Here is a 16,438-nt window from a genome sequence, read left to right on the forward strand (position 1 = left end):
AAAAATCAGATGACAAAGTTGATGGGAAATCAGAACCCTCAAATCTTACAGCTACTTTGGGAAAGTTGGGCACTTCTTTCCAAAGTGTATCAGGGTTTCCATTTGACCCAACAGTTCCGTTCCTGTTATATACCTAAGAGAAAGGAAAACATGCCCCCAAAAAAGTGCATGTGTTAATATGCCAACATGACTCGTAATAGCCCAAGGTGGAAACAACCCAGATGTCCATCAGTGGATGAAAGGCTAAACTAAGTGTGGTATACCCACATGGACTATTAATTGTACATAAAAAGGAATGAGGTGCTCATACATGCTGCAACAGGGATTCACCTTGAAAACATTAAGAAGCCAGACACAAAAGGACAAACATTGTATGATTCCATTTAACTGAAATGTCCAGAATAGGCAAATATATACAGAAAGTAGATTAATGGTTGCTTAGAGGCTTGAAGACTAGGAGATTGGAGAGTGATAGCCGAAGTGTACAGTGTTTTTTGGAAAGTGATCAAATGGACACCTGATTTATAATAAAAGTGAAATTTCAGAAGAATAATTGAAAGGTAGTCTTTTCCATGAATAGTGCTAGAATAACTGGATTTCAGTATTTAAAAAATGAAAACCCACTTCACTCCTACAGGTTGGTTGTAGATGTAAATGTACATCTACATTTAAAAACAACAAAACTTCCAGAAAACAGTACAGGATAGTATCTTCATGATACTGAAATTGGGAAAGGATAAAATGGAACACATTTTATTAATGGAACATATTAATAAAAAGGAATAAAACATGCTAACCATAAGAGAAAGTTTTGAAAATTTTGACTATAGCAAAGTCAAGAACTTCAGTACATTATAAAAAAAAATCAAGGCAAGTTATAGATTGGGATTATATATTTGCAGTCTGCAATATATACCTGTCAAAGAGGTCACATCTAGAATATACAAAAGCCCTTCTACAAATAATAAGGAAAAGACAACCCAGTTGGAAAACAGGCAAGAGATTTGAACAGGCACATTATTAAAAAGGATATCCAAATGGCCAGTAAACATATCCCTGAACCTTACTATGAAGTGGTGTCTCATTGTGGTTTTAATGTGCATTTCCGATTATTAACAAGGCTGAGTATACTATTTCTTAAAAATCAAGAGAGACCAGGTTTTAACTTGTACTAAACATTGGTGAGAATATGGAGCAGCTACAGCCTTCATAACCTGCTAGTGGGTATGTAAGGTGGTATAACTACTTTGGATTACAGCTTTGTATGATCTACTAAAATTGAAGCTACACATGCCCTATGATCTAGAATCCTTACTCCCAGATATATACCCAAGAGAAATGTGGGCACATATGCTCACTGTTTGTAGCACTGTTGTTCATAATACCCCCAAACCAACAGAGCCCCAATGTCCATTACAAGTAGAAGCTGATAAATAAATTATAATACTTTTATAGTTACATATTATATAGCAATTAAAATGAACAAATTAAAGCCACATACCATGACTGATTTCACAAGTATATGTTTAAAATCACAGAATATAGTCTATATAGTTCAGTTTATGTAAAGTTCAAAAGTAGGCAAAACAAAACTATAGTTTCATGTGTATATTTGTGTAAATATAAACTATATATTATATATAGGTATATATGTGAATACTTAAGTTGAAAATTATAAAGGAAAATAGGAAGTGATTATACTAGAAGGCTAATGGTTACCTTTAAAGGTAGTGATTAGAAGGGGACATGAGTGGGGCACCTGTGATACCTGCAATATAGCATTTCTTGACCTGAGTGGTATCTGCTTTGTGATAAATCACTGAGCTATATTTCTTTGTTTCTGTACTTTTCATAAGTATAATTCCTAATAAACAATTTGTTTAAACATTTGGTTTGTTTCTGGTCATGTGAGCTATAGATACTAGTATGTTTTGGTAGATTTGAAAAGTAAGCACAAATAATTGGCAAAAAAAGAAATACATCAGTGCAACAGAATAGAATCCAGAAAGAGACCAAGTGATTGTTAACAGAGAACCAAAACCATCCAGTGGGAATAAAGAAAAATTGTTTTCAATAATTTGTGCTGTAATGACTTGGGAACCATGTAGAAAACAATAAACCTTGACCTCTATCTCACTTAATACACTAAAATTTAATTCAAAATAGGTTGTAGACCTAAACATGAAAGTTAACATTTTAAAGTCCTAAAAGAAAACCAGACAGTATCTTCATAACCAGAGAATAAGGCAACAATACTGTAGGGAGACTCCAGAAAGAAAAAGGAAACAATGAAAATATTAATAAACTTGACTTCATTGATATTAAAAATTCTCATCAAAAGACACAGTGAATAAAATGAAAAGGCAAGCCACAGTCTGTAAGAAAACATTCCCAATGTATATCTGACAAAGGACTTGTATGCAGAATATATGAAGAATTATTACAAATAAATATTAAAAAGAAAAAAAATAAAAATGGGGAAAAGACTTGAGCAAACTTTTCTTTTTCTTTTTTTTTTTTTGAGCTAACTTTTCTTAAAGCACGACATATAATGGCTAAGGAACATACGGGAAAATGTTCAACATAGGAAATGAAAATTAAAATCACAGTGAGATAACAACTTTATGTCTGGGATGGCAACAGTTTTGTTTTAATAAGGCTGACAACCCCAAATAATAGAATGTAGAACTGGAATTCTAATACAAAAGGTTTGGTGGTAGGTTTTTTTTTTAACAAAAACAACAAAAAATATATATGTATCTACTCTGTGACCAACAGTTCTACTCCTAGGTATTTAGAGAAATTAAAATATATGTCTTCAAAAATAGTTGCATATAATTTTAATTTTCATATTTATTCACAAAAGTAAAAAACTGGAACCAGTTCAGAAGTAGAAGAATGGATATCCAAACTATGGTATAGCCATACAATGGCATACATATAAACAATAAAAAGGAAAATAAAACCTGGTAAACATAACATAGATGAATTCCAAAAACATTATACTAAGTTAAAGAGGCCAGAAACAGATGACTATATATGATTCCAATTATATGAAGTTGTAGAATAGGCAGACTGGTTTACAGTCACAGAAACCAGTGGTAGGGGTTGACTTGAAAGGGCAAGAGGAAACTTTCTAAGATGATAAAAAAAAAATGTTCTATATTTTGATAGGTGTGTTGTTTACATGATTATATACTTTTAAAACTCATTAAACTGTACTGTTTTATGAGTGTATCATATTATATATAATATGTAAATTTTTCTCAATTTAAAAAATAGCCATGATTCTCCATGTGGATCCAAGTATCCTCACCCTTTGAAATACCACTTTGCGTCTCCTTCCATGAAGAGGTATACTCTTGCCCTATCCCTTGAATCTGAGATGGCCTTGTGACTTGCTTTAGCCAGATTGAGTGTGGCAGAAAAGAAAGCATGCCAGTGTTGACCTAGGCTTCAAGAGCCTGTACACTTGTGCTTTCTCTTAAACCCTGTTCAGACACCATGGAACAATTCCTTGCTAGCTTTCTGGATAATGAGAGTGAGGCAGAGATGAGCTGAGGTTATCCTAGATCAGCCAGCCTCCAGCTAAACCTGCAGCTGATCAAGATACATGACTGGACCTAACCCATACCAAAAGAATCACCAAGCTGAGATAACTAAGATTTGGGGAGATTTCTTATGTAGGAAAAGCTAAGGCTTAGAGTCCAGGCTCTGTAGTAATAAACTATAGCCCATGGGCCAGATATAGCCCATCACTTATTCTGAACCTTTTATTCAGCATTGGAAAGTGGGACATAAATTAATCTTGGGAGAGGAACACCTTTTATAATCAATAGCCGAAGAATTTCTATTAATAAAATACCACAGTTATAGGAATACAGCCTGTCAATAGGTTTTCTAAAGTAGTCTCGAAGTTTACAGGGATGGCAAGTCATATTCCATCTGTACACAGACATCAGGTTAATTCTCTGTGAACCTTTTAAGAAGAGGTAGAAGGAAATGAAACAACTTTGTAACCTAAGTGAGAAAAGGTACCCTCAAATTGCATGAAGATATAAAATGAGATTACTGTCCTATTTAAAGGCCAGACTGTACAGCTTTTTGTATCAAGATGGTTAAAAAAAAAAAAAGCAAAGAGCTAAAATTCCCCAAAATTTCAAAACAGGTGCTGTATTATCAGTTCATTGTTAATTTTGGTTTGAGTTGATTGTTTTCAACTAATAAGAATCTTACTTCTAAATTTTAATTTGTTTTATTGTTATCAGTTGTGTTGTGTGTTGTTGTTAACCCTACAACGTACACTGTTGAATATTTGCATTGATATTCTGCTCTGTGCTTTTCTGTAGCTAGACTTGACCCTTATTCATCATGTCAAATACACTTCTGCTGTGAAAGCAGTTGTACATATAACACCAAAAACGTATTTGTCCAGCAACACTTGTTTCTCATCACCAAGTTCTTTTTGTTTCAGCAAATGTATTTGGGATCATAGAGGCTGGCTCCCTCTACTGGAGCATTTCTATTCCAAGAGCAAAGCACAGTCTGACACACAGCAGCCAATAATAAGTAGTATAAGTAGAATGAGTCATCACCAAATTCTTGTCCACTAAAAAGTGGGAACAACAGGGGTGGTTGGACCGTGAAGTCATTTTTTCCCAACCAGGTAGATCATGGTCAAAAATCTGGCCCTAAAAATAATGAAGAGCAGGAAAGCTGGTATAGGTAAAGGAAAAGATGTGGCTCCAAGGACTGCCTTCCAGTGGGGAGACAAAAGAAACTTGAACCATGCGTGCAAGCTTAGGAGGCAACCATGAGGAAGCAAGAGACTGAAGATGCAGGGGAAGGGAGAATAAAAAAGTGAGTAAGTTTCCCAAAGATAGGTTAGAGAGGCATCAAACACCCAGGAGTAATAGAATCTTTAGCGTTAAATCTGTGGTGACACAAAGTAATCGTGAACTATATAATGACTTAGAACCAAGGTGCAAATTGGAGTAGGAAATGGCCACCCACTGCAGTATTCTTGCCTGGAAAACCCCATGGACAGAGGAGACTGGTCCATGGGTTTCACAAAAAGTCAGACATGACTGAGTGACTGAGCACAAGGTGTGAATAAGATGTTATGGGTTTTGTTAAAGTGTGACCATGCTCATTATTACTTTCAATGAGAAATCCAGCTTTGCTGGATTTGAGCCTAGATCTACCAATGAATAATTTGAAAATATACAATAAAATCTTACTGCTTTATTTTGAAGTCATATTCAAATAATGGTTTTTCTCCAGATTGGACCCCTTCGAATCCTGAGCCAATGTACATCCCCACGGGCCTGGAGATGGAACCCCTTTATGCAAACTCCAAGGAAGAAACTGTGGTTTATCTAGCTGAAGATGGTGGGTACATAATGAGACATGTTGCGATAAAATATAATAATTTGGTGTCTGGGCTAATCTATTAGTTGTATTTGTTCTGCTGTGTATAGTGGAAATTGCCAATTACCAGGAAATCCCTGACTCCATAACCATGTTTGGTTAATATTGATCCAGATGTTGATTCAGTGTTAATTGTATTCTTGAAGGTGCATACTGCAGTTTATGCACAGTTATTTTAAAATGAAGCATCATGTTGACCATGAGAATGAAGAGTTTTATTGAGATGGAATTAAACTTTACATCAGTTTTCAAAGATATATCCAGCAGAGTGCTCTGCACCTGTCTGTCAATAGGTCACATTCATGCAGTCTTTCAAATGGTTTATTTTCATTTCATGCCAGTTTGATGCATGGCTTGGGACTGCCAAAAAAACATCCCACATCACAAATACTATCCAAGATTATATCTCAGGAAAGTGTTCTTAACACTCAGGATTAATAATCGGCACTTTGAGAGTTCCAGTAATGTAAAAATCTCTGCTTTATGGTCAGGTGTACTAATAATCAAACATAGAAGTCTCAACCTGTATTCTAAACTGCTGCTCCTGAAACCCTAATGTCAGGAAGTATAGGACTCCTGTACAGTTTCACCACCACATTTGTATATCTTAGAATATATATTAAAGATAACTTCCAGGGAACATGTATTTTATTTAAAGAGTTGGCAAAATAGAGGAATTCACAGGGATTGCTTCCTATATAGTAAGCAATCATATATTACAGATTACAGAAATCATATATTCATGCATTTTTAAACAACTGAGGTGAGAAAAGCACCTCTGATTTTTTTCAATTTGATTTCAAATATTTACCCAGCTAACCTACCTTATAACTTCCACACATAACTTAAATGAGATATAATATAAAATTAAAGTAGCTGAGGTGGGTCAGTCAAGGTCTTGTCAGGAATTGGATGGCAAACGTAATTTAAGAAATTTTAATGAAAAGACATCCTATAAAAGGGTGGACAGAATCAAGGGAGACTAATAAGGGATGGTGAGACAACACTGAGTTGTCAGCAGAACAGAATCATTGTTTCTCCTCGACACGAAAGGGTAAGAGAGCAGACTGGTGTCGAGACCTGTAGCTGTAGGAGAAGGAAGTCCCCAAACAACTGGACATAAAGAATTTGGGGTTCACGTTTTTTCTTTTAAATATTTTTATTTCTTTAAAGATATTGTTCCATTATCTCATGACATCTGTTCTCTTTAAGAAAAAGTCAGACATAATTTATATCATTGTTCCACATTATATATGCTGTGTCTTCTCTCTGTGATCTGCCTAGATTTGGTTATCGTTGCATTTATCCTGCTTGGAGTTTGCTGAACATCTTGGATCCATAGTTTATTAGTTCTGTCTATCCAAATTTGAGAAATTTTCAACCATTATTTCTTCACATAATTTCTCCATGATATTTTCTTTTCTGTCCTTTGGAATTTCAAGTATAAATGTGGTAGATTTCTAGTTATGTCCCACATTCACTGGATCTTTGTTCTTTTTTTATCTCTGGTCTTGAGTTTGGATAATTGTATTCATTTGTTTGTAAGTTCACTGAGTCTTTTTTTTTTTTTTTTTTTTGGCAATATTCAATTTCTCTCAAACCCGTCTGGTAAATCTTTCATTTCTGTTATTATACTTTTTATTTTTAGAATTTTCATTTCATTCTTTTTATAGTTTCCTTTTTTAATTAGTTGATCTGTTTATTCATTATCTTTTCCTTTTAACATAAATTCAGAGTCTTTCTCTGTTAATTGTACCATCTGAGTTATCTTGGGGTCTGTTAAATATATAAATATTTATTGGATCACATTTCCTCATTCTCTGTATGCTTCATAATTTTTTTTAATCACATGTGGGAAATTGTGAAAGACATGTTTTGGAGTTTTCTTTTTTTAAATTGCATTGAATTTTTTTTCTGGTAGGCAGCTAAATTGCTGACAAATCATTTTGCTTCTCTTAGAATTGGTTTACTTTCTTTATAAAAACAGGTCTGTTTTTATTTTGTCCTTCATTCTAGGTCATGACCCTTCTCCTAAATGTGGTTTTTATGCCTAATGTTCAACATTTCTAGAGTCACAGTTAAATGCCTGCAGTGCTCAGTGAAGCCTTTCTATTCTGGATAAGTTGGAATTTCAGTATATGCCAGGATGTTTATCCTCTGCTATCTCAGGAGCACTCTGTCCTGTCTCCTCAACCTTACCCTGTGCTTGTACAGCCAAGTCTGCAGCCAGGCAGCCACCGTGTGGACTACCGAAGCCCTCCCTCTGTGTAGCTGCTTCTTCTAGTACCTAGGGTGCTGACTTCAGCAGCGCTAGGCAACAGTTGTGCCTCCTCAGCTCAACAAGACTGTTATGCTATCCTTTAGTGTCATCTTTCTAAGAGGTAAAAAGTACTCCTAAGAAATCTAATGTAGTTCTTATGTTTGTGTTGTCTGAATGCGTGGAAATAGTTAATTCATATTTTTTTTTTGGTCCAGTTTTATAGTCATTTACAGTGAAAAGACAGTTTCAGGAACAATTACTTCATTATAACCAGAAGTAGAATTCATGTATTTCTACTGTGAGAAATACATGAACTTATTTTAGGCATTGCTTCTCTAATCTAAATACTCAGACTTTCTTATTTCAACATAAACCTATATGTTAGTAAAATGTATAACCCTTAGTGACACTTCAGTTATACTATAGCTTCAAACTCTATGCAGAATAGCCTATAGACTTTAGATATGGCTTGAACATCTTTATGGTCTCTCATCAGCCTACAAAGAGCCGTGTTTTGTATATTCCCGAGTTGGGGGCAACCGGACACCCTTGAAGCAGCCTGTGGATAACTGTGACGATACTTTGATGTTTGAAGCAAGGTTTGAGAGTGGTAATCTACAGAAGGTAGTCAAAGTGTAGGTTTTAATTATTTTTATTTGAGGAATTAGACTATCAACTATTTCCTGTATTAGGTACAATAGTTTTAGTATCGATTGCTGAACTATAATTCCTTGAAGTGTAGATGCTAATTAGAGATTATCGTAAGAGGGTAGGTATGGAAGGTTCTGTATTCAAACAATTTTGAGAGCTAAGAATTAAAGTTCAGCAGGTTTCTCTAGTGTACATTTTTAGTATGCCAGTATGAACTGTTAAACACACATGAACACTGCTTCTCCAACTTTTTAATGGAATAGGTCTTCAGATGAGTATTCTATAAAACATGCTTGGGAATATGCATACAATTCAAGGATATTCTTTTTTTAAAAAAATTTTATGAAAAATTTTAAACATAAAGTACCAGAGCATAAAAAAAAAGTACGGAGCATAATACAGTTCTACATATACTCATCACCTAGATTCAATAGCTCTTCAGGTTTTGCAACATTCATTTCACCAATTCACACAAACACATATACACACATAATAAGTGTGTAATGCTCATAGAATAGGAAGTTACTTGGTAAAGAAAAAAGTCACAGCTAACCAGGTAAAATTGTTGTATATATAAGTAATGTACTAATGAAGTTATATTTACGTTTATTTAAGTATCTTCAATGATTAAGTATGGGGAATGCAAATAGTTATCAAATATAGTTCCTGTCCTCTCAAAGAGTTTAAAATTTTATAATTCATATGCTCATAGTAATTTATATATGTTTTTAACCTTTGTTAGTGATATGTATTTCAGATCTCTAGAGTTAGAATCTAATATAAAACAAATGTGTCTGAAGTAAAAAAAGAAAAAGACACTGGACTTTAATTCTTAAAAACTTAAGAACTCTTTAATCACTTCTTTTATAGGAAACATAACTGGGTTGAAATACATAAATTTTTGTCAAATGCCCATTTTTTTAATGTGCTCTCTTGAATTACAGAGGGATAAAAAGGCTTCAGAATTAGCATAGAATCAGTTTCACATCCAGTTAAAAGAGAAAATTTCAAAACATTGATCTTTTGCAATAACTTGGTATTAGATACTACTTAATAAACACTGTTTCCCAAATAAAAAGCTTTCCATGAATAGGTAGGTTATTATTTGTATATTTATTATTACTTTTATTATTTAAAGTTGAATGTCATTTTTACATTTTTATGTCTCCCCCCCCCTTCCTTTTTCTGTGTATTAGGGCAGAATATGAATACCAGCTGACTGTGCGACCTGACCTGTTCACAAATAAACACACCCAGTGGTACTATTTCCAAGTCACTAATACTCAAGCAGGAATAGTCTACAGATTCACTATTATCAATTTCACCAAGCCTGCTAGTCTTTATAATCGGGGTATGCGCCCACTGTTTTATTCTGAGAAAGAGGCCAGCACTCATAATATTGGCTGGCAGAGAATAGGAGACCAGATCAAGTATTATAGAAACAACCAGGGGCAAGATAGGCACCATCATTTTTCACTTACATGGACGTTTCAATTTCCACACAGTAAAGATACCTGCTACTTTGCTCACTGCTATCCGTACACTTACACAAACCTTCAAGAATACCTGTCTGGCATCAATAATGACCCAGTACGGTCAAAGTTTTGTAAAATACGTGTCTTGTGCCACACAATTGCTAGGAACATGGTATATATTTTAACGATTACTACCCCCTTGAAGAACAGTGAGTCAAGAAAGCGAAAGGCTGTGATTCTGACTGCAAGGGTACATCCAGGAGAAACCAACAGCTCTTGGATCATGAAAGGCTTCCTAGATTATATTTTAGGAAACTCAAGTGATGCAAAGTTGCTTCGGGACACGTTCGTCTTCAAGGTGGTACCCATGCTGAATCCAGATGGTGTGATTGTAGGAAATTATCGTTGTTCCTTAGCTGGACGGGATTTAAACCGTAACTATACATCTCTCCTGAAGGAATCATTTCCTTCTGTCTGGTATACCCGGAACATGATCCGGAGGTAAAATAAGCCTCAAATTACCCTCTGTTTATTTAGTAAACTTGATAGTAAGAATTTTGCTCCCACAATCCCACTTACTTTACTCTCTAACTTTCCTTAAGATAGTTTAACTTTAGCTAGTTAATTTTTTCCCTCATTCTTCCCAACTCTGCTTCTATAGCTTTCTGGCATTATGCCACTACATTCACTAGCTTTCTCTAAATAACAGCATTTTAATAGCTTAGTGAAACTTAAATTTGCCTGTCGTAAATTTCGTTTCTTCCTAAAGCTAATGATGTTTCTTTTGGAATCCTTGAGAATCCCTCATTAATTACATCTAGAAAATTAATTACATCTAGAGTCTTTGAGTACTGCATTGACCACACATTGCTCTGTGATGAGTCTCTTAGGATGATGATAAGTTGCATACTTATTTAAGCTTTCATGAATAGTCTTGTTTGCCCCTAGAAAAAAATGAACAGCTTTAAATTGTCCAAAGAATCAGAACAGTAAAATGCATGTAATATTTAAATGCATGTAATATTTAAAGACTTGTTGGATTACTGGGTGAATTCTTTAATAGATTCAAGTAATAACAATCAGAAACAGGCGTTGCTAGAGTAGAAAGATTTATTGGAGTGAAACAATACCCATTCCAAGTCCAAAGCCTCTTAACTTTGTTGGTTAAGATTGTGGAGACTGAAATGAAAACACATCAAATGGGAATCCCTGCTCTGTCATTTGGTAACTGTGTGATCTTGAGCAGTTTAACCTCCATTTCCTCATCCATTTGTAAAGTGGGAATAGTACTACTTACCTCACAAACAGGAGGATTAAATGAGATTATTACTAAAGTGCTCAGAATAAAGTGTCCAGTATTACTGGAATATTGTAAGTTCTAAATGTATTCATTGTTTCCTCAAATGTAAAAAGAAAAGGAGTTAATGAATTAGATATAGATGTAAAAACTCTTTGTAAACTTTTTAGGGTTGTTCAAATGTTACACTGATAAGTACTGTTACAGTGTTTGTATCCTCACCCAGCTCTGTCGCCAGGGCTACTAGTGCAAGTGTCAGAGCCCTGTTTCAAGAAGGACCATCTCAGTCCCTTAGAGTCCCTTAGAGGAGCTGACAGGCTTCCGAAGTTCCCAGCATGGCTCTAGTTGTCTGAGTTCAGCCTCAACTTTCAGTTAATCCTTTCATCTTAGACACATGGAGAGTGAAATGCAGATTCCCACAAAAAGGAGTGAAAACCCTGGTTTTATACCCCTCACAGATGTGGACTTCAGGATTCTCTGAAGTTACTTGGGAAATATTTAAGTGATAAAGAATAACCCATGATTGACTTAGTTTCCTAGGGATGACAGATAAAAGAGCTGAGTAAATGCAATGTGGTATCTTATATTGGATCCTGGGATAGAAAAAGGACATTATTGGGGAAGTTCGTGAAATCCAAATGTTGGTTCCCTAGTTTTTGACAATATTTCATGGTTATGTGGTTATGTTAACATTAGGGGAAAATGGACCAAGGGGTAGCCATATGGACACTCTCAACTATTTTTGGCAATTTTATGTAAATCTGAATTTATTCCAGAATTTAAAGTTTATTTTTAATAGAAAGGGAACTTTGGAGCCCATTTGAGTATTTATAATGTCTCCTTAATGCTCTTTGACATTAAGGGTGCCTGGCCCAACACAAGATGGATTACAGCCAAAGCCCCTTGGCTTATCTCTGTGAAAGACAGTTTATCTTAGTTCTTCTTAAATTGTCTCATAAGAAGCTTAAGGCAGGAATCCATTCAGTAAATTTTGGAAAGACTTGCAAGAAAAAGAACTACCTTAATGCAATTAATCATAGGCAGTAAATGGAATAGACAGTCACATATGTGTGGATAGGTGAGCAGCTGAAAGTATGCCTAAGATTAGATATATTTAAAGTATTTGAAAATAATAGATTTTAGTATAGGATACTTAGTGTAAGATACTTAGTATATCTTAACTGTGGTAAGAAAAAAAATCTGAACTGTTTCTAAAGGGATTCAGTGTAAGATGAGAGACCCTGTTACCTTGTTTCACTTCAAAAGTAGTAATTAATATTTCTTTGGGATTTAATTACTTAGAGTTTCTTTTGACTCACTTAAAAGAAACCAGATGTTCATTAAAACTAGGGAAATGATTTTTAAAATGTATAGTTTTATAATCTAGTACTAAAAACTTGCAATGATCATTTGAAGGCTTTATGTCAATCTTATGTTATCAGTTAGAATTTATTAGTCATCAAATAAAAAAGGGCAATGAACTAATATATATAACAGATTTCAGCTTGGAATTTCACTGTAGTTTAAAAAAGTACTGTTTTGAATAAAAGCTACACTTTGACTATTTTGGTTTTAAGATTTAATATTATAAAAGTAGTACATTTCATATTAGTACAAATTGTTAACATTTATATTTATCCTTCCAGATATAACAAACAGTGTATGTAATTTCAGTTATTTAAGTAGCTTTACGAAGTTTGGAAATATGAAAATCAAGGCAAAAATGCCCATAATCCTACCACTTTAATACCACCACTTTTTCACCTTTTGAAAGCCTACTAGTTATTTTCATCAACCAGTTTTGAGGGGCTTATTTTTTATTACTTTAATATTCACTGAATGCCTAAATTATACAGGCTAAAAGAACTGTGCTCTTGAGAAATGATTTCTGTAAGTTATTTATTAGAAATACAACCAATTCAAACTTTGGTACCATTTTTCTCAAAATGGTATTTATTCACCACATTACTCAAAGGGTAAATGTTAACTGGCTTCAGCATTGAGTCATCAGGCACAAATTTTAATACATATTTGGGTATTGTTTTATGCATTGCACTGTTTTAGAAATTTTGAAGCATTCCCTTTCTATAACGAGATTAACTATGGAAAATCTAAAAATCTATTTAGGTAAGTGTCAAGTAAATGGTACCAATATTAAATACTACAGGAGTTCAAAGAAAAGAAAAATTTGGTGGGGAGCCTCACTAGTTAGAGAGGAAGTGTGACCTGAGGTCAGTGTTGATGGATAAGGGGTAGTATTTGCATTTACAAAGATGAAGAAGGAAGGTATTTCAGTCTGAAAGAATCTAAGAGCTAATGGGCAAAGGTAGGAGTGAGTTGTTTTCAGTGTACAACAAAAAAACAACCAAAAAGCAGAGAAATCCTGTTGGAGAAATTCTTGGAAATAAGGTAAATTTTGTCTTTATAGTAGAAGGCTAAAGCATTCACATTTTATATACAATTAATAGCTTATTGTAGGTGTTTAAAAAATTATATATTAATATGCAGAAGAAAAGAAATTGAAAACTAGGATATAAGAAATGCTGTTTATTTGGATGTTAGACTTGTTAATTCATAATTACAACCACAGAAGAAAAATGTAGAGATAAAATGCAATAACTTGTTCTTTTTCTTCTTGGTAGATTGATGGAGAAACGAGAGGTTATTTTGTATTGTGACCTTCATGGCCATAGCAAGAAAGAGAATATATTCATGTATGGCTGTGATGGTAGTGATAGATGTAAAGCATTATACTTACAGCAACGAATCTTTCCACTTATGCTGAGCAAAAATTGTCCAGATAAAGTAAGCACCTTTAAGATTTTGACTTTTCCTTTACTACATATTGTCCATGCAGGACAGCTGAATGGATAGACTTATTCAGTAAACTGCTTTTTTATTTAGTTTTTTTGACTGGTTTATACAGTTGACCATAGAAAGCAATGATGTGAAGTGTTTAATAACCAATAATTTGAAATATGAAGGGAAAAACGCTCACTAGCCTACCACCACACTTGATGATAAAAGACTTGATTGTTTTTCTCTTAAGTCAGGAACAAGGCAAGGATATCCACTCTTAGCCCTTCAATTCATCCTTATACTGGAGGTGCTAACAAGTGCAGTAAGGGAAGAAAAAGAAGTAAAGGCAGACTAGAAAGGAAAGGCAGATGTGATTGTCTTCACAGAAAATCCATGCAATCCACAAAAACTGTAACTGAGTGAGTTTAGCAATGTCATAGGATACAGGGTCCATCCACAGAAGCCAGCTGCAGTTCTGTATATTCACAGTGAACAACTGGAAACCAACATTTAAAACAAAACCATTTACCATAGCTCCAAAATAAGCAGAAGGCTTGTGACTGCAAATGGATGGCACAAGGGAGTTTTTAAGAGGTGATGGAATTGTTCTATATTCTGATTTGTGGTAGTGTTTTATCAACTAAAAAAAAAATGTACAACGTGAAAGTTGCGAGTAAGTTTTATTTGGGGCAATATGAGGACTGTAGCCTGGGAGACAGCACATCAGATAGCTCTAAGAAACTGTTCCAAAGAGGTAGGGGGAAAGGATACATATATATGTGATTTTGGTAAACGGGAAGTGCATGCAGTCAAGCACATATTTGTACAGAGTTTCTGCTGGTCTTGTGAAGCTTCTGCTAGTCTCGAGAAACAGTCGTCACCTTGAAGGATCTTAGTGCTTTTCTAGATATGAGGAGATAGAAGAACTGGGCTCGTAAAATCAGCTCCTGACAGTTTTCTAATTATCTAAAGACCTGTCCTGCCAGTTTCCCATAGTACAGAGTGTCTCATTCTTGCTTTCCACCCTGAACTCCTTCAGGGGGAGTATTGGAGGTCAGAAGCTGCTGTAGCACATGACTTAATCCTTATAGAGGTAGATGGCAGGCACCCATGCAAGTGCCAATTTGTTGACAGTTTTCACAAACCTTTACATGTATTAGGGCTTTCTTAGTGGCTCAGTGGTAAAGAACCCGCCTGCCAATGCAGGAGATGCAGGTTTGATCCCTGAGTTGGGAAGATTCCCTGGAGAAAGAAATGGCAACCCACTGGTAAATCCCATGGACAGAGGAACCTGGTGGGCTACAATCTGTGGGGTCACAAAAGAGTCAGACCTAGTGACTAAACAACAACATACATGTGTTAACAGTCACAGGATGGAACACAAAGTAAGTTTTTTCAATTGTATGGTAATTACAAAAACTCATTGTAGATACTAATGTTATAACAGTCTTTCAGGGTAATTTTCAAATTATCTTTCATGTGATAATAAAGCATCTTTACTCTAAAAATCTACAACACTGATCATTCCTAAATATGTTTAGACTCCTTCCTGTAACCTTTTAAAGTCAACACTATCAAGAATTAGTCAACTGGGTTTTGAATGCATATGTTTTATATATATATATATATATAAAGTAAAATTTATTTCAGAATTCAAGCCTATAATTCTCAGAAATGTAAACATGTCATTCTTAAAATGAGCTATTTCCACTGATGAGGAAATAAAAGCAGCTCCAGAAGCTTTTATTTTAGCTTTAGAGAGAATTATGCTTTTGCAAACCTGCTTTTTCATTTCTAACCCTACTTCCTATGACAGGCATTGTGATTAGAAGAGCAGTGGGTCTCATTTTTATTTGCTTCTTTTCAGTTTTCATTCTCATCCTGCAAGTTTAATATTCAAAAGAGCAAAGAGGGAACAGGAAGGGTGGTGATGTGGAAAATGGGAATCAGGAACAGCTTCACCATGGAGGCCACTTTTTGTGGATCTACTCTGGGTAAGATTGAGGGCCCTCATTCATGACTGTCAGAGATTTAAACCAAAGGAACACATTCAATGTAAAATTCATAGTGTTTGACAACTGGATAGTGAGCACTTTCTTCCTAGTTAGATATATACCAGTAATCTAATCAATTCTATAAATAGGATGAATAAACAAATGTCTACTGTATGTATCTCTCTCGCATCATTTTCCTTTGTTGAGAAAAGGAAGTTTTAGCACATATATAGTATACCTAAGTGGTTGTTTCATGATCTGATCTTTAATTGCTTGTTTGGGGTTTTTCTTTTAGAAGAGTTCCTATGACTGTAATGATTTCAAGAAACAGCAATGCTTATAATTAAAATATCAGAATAGAAGTATCTTTACTAGATTTGCTATTTTTAAGACAGAGTTGACTGGGCTTTGTTTTTGTTTTTTTTTTATTGGTTCCTTGAAGTAAAATAAACGTGTGCTCTAGTTCCATTTAAGGAAGCTTTTAGTCACATTTACCATATCCTTAGAATGCCTCATATTAGGCTAACTCACA

At 34.6% G+C, this 16,438-nt stretch overlaps 1 protein-coding gene across 4 annotated transcripts in view; it reads left to right on the forward strand.

Annotated features, from left to right (window-relative positions):
* The window catches only part of AGBL3 (AGBL carboxypeptidase 3), a 101,210-nt gene that overhangs the window by 30,286 nt on the left and 54,486 nt on the right, over nt 1–16,438 (forward strand). For 2 of the 4 annotated variants that reach the window (XR_006268603.1, XM_043463764.1), the window contains 2 exons: nt 5,284–5,391; nt 15,780–15,906. Coding sequence is in view for 3 of the 4 variants with exons in the window: in XM_043463764.1 (XP_043319699.1) it covers nt 5,389–5,391; nt 15,780–15,906 (130 nt within the window). In the remaining variant the exon portion in view is untranslated. Of the gene's footprint in view, nt 1–5,283; nt 5,392–8,186; nt 8,326–9,537; nt 10,318–13,755; nt 13,919–15,779; nt 15,907–16,438 lie in introns of those variants that run through there. The other 2 variants (XM_043463763.1, XM_043463765.1) reach the window with 2 other exon arrangements.

Source organism: Cervus canadensis, chromosome 3 (assembly GCF_019320065.1).
Source record: "Cervus canadensis isolate Bull #8, Minnesota chromosome 3, ASM1932006v1, whole genome shotgun sequence".
Classification (NCBI taxonomy): domain Eukaryota; kingdom Metazoa; phylum Chordata; class Mammalia; order Artiodactyla; family Cervidae; genus Cervus; species Cervus canadensis.